A 3,579-nucleotide genomic window follows, 5' to 3' on the forward strand; every position below is an offset into this window, starting at 1 on the left:
CATGACCCTCACCCTCACCCTACCATTACCCTCACCCTGACCCTCACCCTCACCCTGACCCTCACCATGACCCTCACCCTCACCCTACCATGACCCTCACCCTCACCCTGACCCTACCATGACCCTCACCCTCACCCTGACCCTACCATGACCCTCACCCTCACCCTGACCCTACCATGACCCTCACCCTCACCCTGACCCTACCATGACCCTCACCCTGACCCTGCCTTGGCAAAGCACCGTCTGATGGGAGAGAGAGGTAGTGTGATATCTGAATCAAAATCTGCTTTATTAAAACATATGAACCATATTATCTTTCAGTGATTTCTGATCAAACAGAATGATGATGACTGTAAGTGAATTCATGAATTAACTTGGTTAAACAATAAGTATAATAGAAATGTGGCGGGAGACACACGTGAATGATTAATGATTAATAAACAGTTAATTTGCATCTCGTGTGGCTTCAGTCTCATTTTCATCTTCATCATCTTCATCTTCATCATCAGCTGTAATCTGTACTTTATTGGGTCTGTTGTTGCGCCTGCAGACAGAGGTCAGAGGTCAGTTCTTGTGTGTGTGAATGAGTCTGTCTGTGTGTGTGTGTGTGTGTGTGTGTGTGTGTGTGTACTTGAGCGAGCTCTTAAAGCTGCCGTCGGCAAAAAAATTTGATCAAATTCAGTGAAATTGACACTATAATCCGACAGAACAACATAAATAAGGTGGTTTTAGAAAAAAGCCCGAGCTTCTAACTCCACCTGGAGCGTGTTATTTTGTTTTGCAAAAATCCACCGTCCCGGATCATCGGGTCTAATCAGCGCAGGGGGGTGTGAGATCTGACTGTCAATCACAGGTCGTGCACAAATCACAGATCCCCCTCCCTCGCGCAGACGCGGACGTTACAATATCACATGCACACGACACGCCTGAAGTTCGCCTGAAGATTGTACGAAGCGTGATGGCAGAGAGAAAATCTAACAAGCTTCCAATTCCTCGGTTATTGCTATCTATGGATAGATTAGCCAGGGCAGCCGACCTCCGAGTCTATGGTGTTGATCGATGCTGAAGACGAACGCGTTCACAGAAAATCAGGTACACACGCACTGACGATGGGCGGGTGCTCGTTGATAGTGGGGGAGGGACATGAGAGTTGTAAACATTCAACATTTTGTCTAAGTCCACTCAATCTGCCAGAGTTGCCGACGGCAGCTTTAACACTAGAGCCCGACCGATATGGATTTTTGGGGGCCGATGCCGATACTAACTCGAAAAGAGCCGATTTATAAGCCGATATTTTGATTTTGAAAATAAACTGGATATTAGACCCATTTCCTATAAACTGCACTTACACAACATTCAATAGCCAAATATCTGCTTGTTCTATGTATGTGGGCTGTATAAACCATTTCCAGAAGGGATTATGTTAAAAAAAAGCCTTAGATTACAGTCTCAATGACTAAACAATTGCACATCAAAAGTATATATTTTTTAATGATCAAAAAACAGTCTGGTTTTAAACATTTAACACTTTTACTTACTTCCAGTTGAAGCTGGTTTTAACAGTATGTGTCTGTAAATAAATCGGGAGAAATTCGGGAGAAAGGTCGGTCCGGGAGATTTTCGGGAGGGGCTTTGAAATTCAGGAGTCTCCCGGAAAAATCGGGAGGGTTGGCATGTATGCAGATGAAGGACCTGCGCCTAGACACAACTTGAGTTGAGTGACTGTGTGACTGTGTGTGTGTGTGTGTGTGTGTGTGTGTGTGTGTGTGTGTGTGTGTGTGTGTGTGTGTGTGTGTGTGTGTGTGTGTGTGTGTGTGTGTGTGTGTGACTGTGTGTGTGTGTGTGTGTGAGACTCACCTGAGTCCACAGAGCTCGGTGTGCAGCTGCTCGTTCTGCTCCTGCTGTTCCTCCAGGTCTCTCTGCAGCTTCTTCTTGCTGTTCTCCAGCCTCTCCATCTCCTCCTCGGCCTCATCCAGCTGACGCTTCAGTGTTCTCAGGCGCAGTGCCAGCTGTAAACACACGCGTGCAGTGAGTGTGTGTTAGTGACGTCACATCTCTAAATTAACACAAGACAGATTAATGCATTAAAAAAACACTTAAATTTACTCTAAATTCATTGGGCTCCTTAAAAGAAGCCGCAGTACCCATCACTCCTGCTGGTCTCTGGGGTCACCTGATGTCTGGGGTCACCTGATGTCTGGGGTCACCTGATGTCTGGGGTCACCTGATCTCTGGGGTCACCTGATCTCTGGGGTCACCTGATGTCTGGGGTCACCTGATCTCTTGGGTCACCTGATCTCTGGGGTCACCTGATCTCTGGGGTCACCTGATGTCTGGGGTCACCTGATCTCTGGGGTCACCTGATCTCTTGGGTCACCTGATCTCTGGGGTCACCTGATCTCTGGGGTCACCTGATCTCTGGGGTCACCTGATCTCTCGGGTCACCTGATGTCTGGGGTCACCTGATCTCTCGGGTCACCTGATCTCTCGGGTCACCTAATGTCTGCGGTCACCTGATCTCTGGGGTCACCTGATCTCTCGGGTCATCTGATCTCTGGGGTCACCTGATCTCTTGGGTCACCTGATCTCTTGGGTCACCTGATCTCTGGGGTCACCTGATCTCTTGGGTCACCTGATATCTGGGGTCACCTGATCTCTGGGGTCACCTGATCTCTGGGGTCACCTAATCTCTCGGGTCACCTGATCTCTCGGGTCACCTGATCTCTGGGGTCACCTGATCTCTCGGGTCACCTGATCTCTGGGGGTCACCTGATCTCTCGGGTCACCTGATCTCTGGGGTCACCTGATGTCTGGGGGTCACCTGATCTCTTGGGTCACCTGATCTCTGGGGTCACCTGATCTCTGGGGTCACCTGATCTCTGGGGTCACCTGATCTCTTGGGTCACCTAATCTCTTGGGTCACCTGATGTCTGGGGTCACCTGATCTCTCGGGTCACCTGATCTCTGGGGTCACCTGATCTCTCGGGTCACCTGATCTCTCGGGTCACCTGATCTCTCGGGTCACCTGATCTCTCGGGTCACCTGATCTCTCGGGTCACCTGATCTCTCGGGTCACCTGTGGCACGTTCAAGCTCAAACCAGTGCACAACGTTTTGCGGTTTCCGGGTTGAACGACATGTTTCCGGGAAACGGTGTGCAATGGGGTTTGAGATTAGTTTTCTCTTGTTTGGTGGGTGTGTCAAAAATGTCCACCCAATCAGCAGCAACATGTATATAAACCATGCATTTACAAATGTGTCCACTGCTGATCGCTGTTCGCAACACCTGAAGATATTAGAAGACGTGTTTGTCTTTTGATTCTGAAATGCAAGGAAAGAAACCCCAGTTTCCACAAATCCCTTCACTCGATTGAGATGTTCTCGTTTATTCTGGACGGCAAAGGCAGTGACTGTAACATCGAGAGTATTGTGCAGTATTAAACACGTATTTATACCGATTTCATCAGGCTCTGAAAATTCTTCAAAAAGAACACAGAGAATGGCCTTCTCAGCTGCCGTAGTTGCAACTCTTGTGTCATCAGAACAGAGTGTTCAACGCACCCCCGTTTCCGTTAAAAAA

At 48.5% G+C, this 3,579-nt stretch overlaps 1 protein-coding gene across 3 annotated transcripts in view; it reads right to left on the minus strand.

Annotated features, from left to right (window-relative positions):
- Positions 1 to 269: 269 nt before the first annotated feature.
- The window catches only part of LOC306993695 (cingulin-like protein 1), a 70,016-nt gene continuing 66,706 nt past the window's right edge, over positions 270 to 3,579 (minus strand). For 2 of the 3 annotated variants that reach the window (XM_079603695.1, XM_079603694.1), the window contains exons 17-18: positions 1,858 to 2,009; positions 271 to 544 (exon numbers count right to left, since the gene is read on the minus strand). In XM_079603695.1, the coding sequence (XP_079459821.1) occupies positions 445 to 544; positions 1,858 to 2,009 (252 nt within the window). In that variant the 3' untranslated portion in view covers positions 271 to 444. Of the gene's footprint in view, positions 545 to 1,857; positions 2,010 to 3,579 lie in introns of all 3 variants that reach the window. The other variant, XM_079603693.1, reaches the window with a different exon arrangement.

This window comes from Phoxinus phoxinus (genome assembly GCF_949152265.1).
Source record: "Phoxinus phoxinus genome assembly, chromosome: 25".
In the NCBI taxonomy this organism is placed as follows: Eukaryota; Metazoa; Chordata; class Actinopteri; order Cypriniformes; family Leuciscidae; genus Phoxinus; species Phoxinus phoxinus.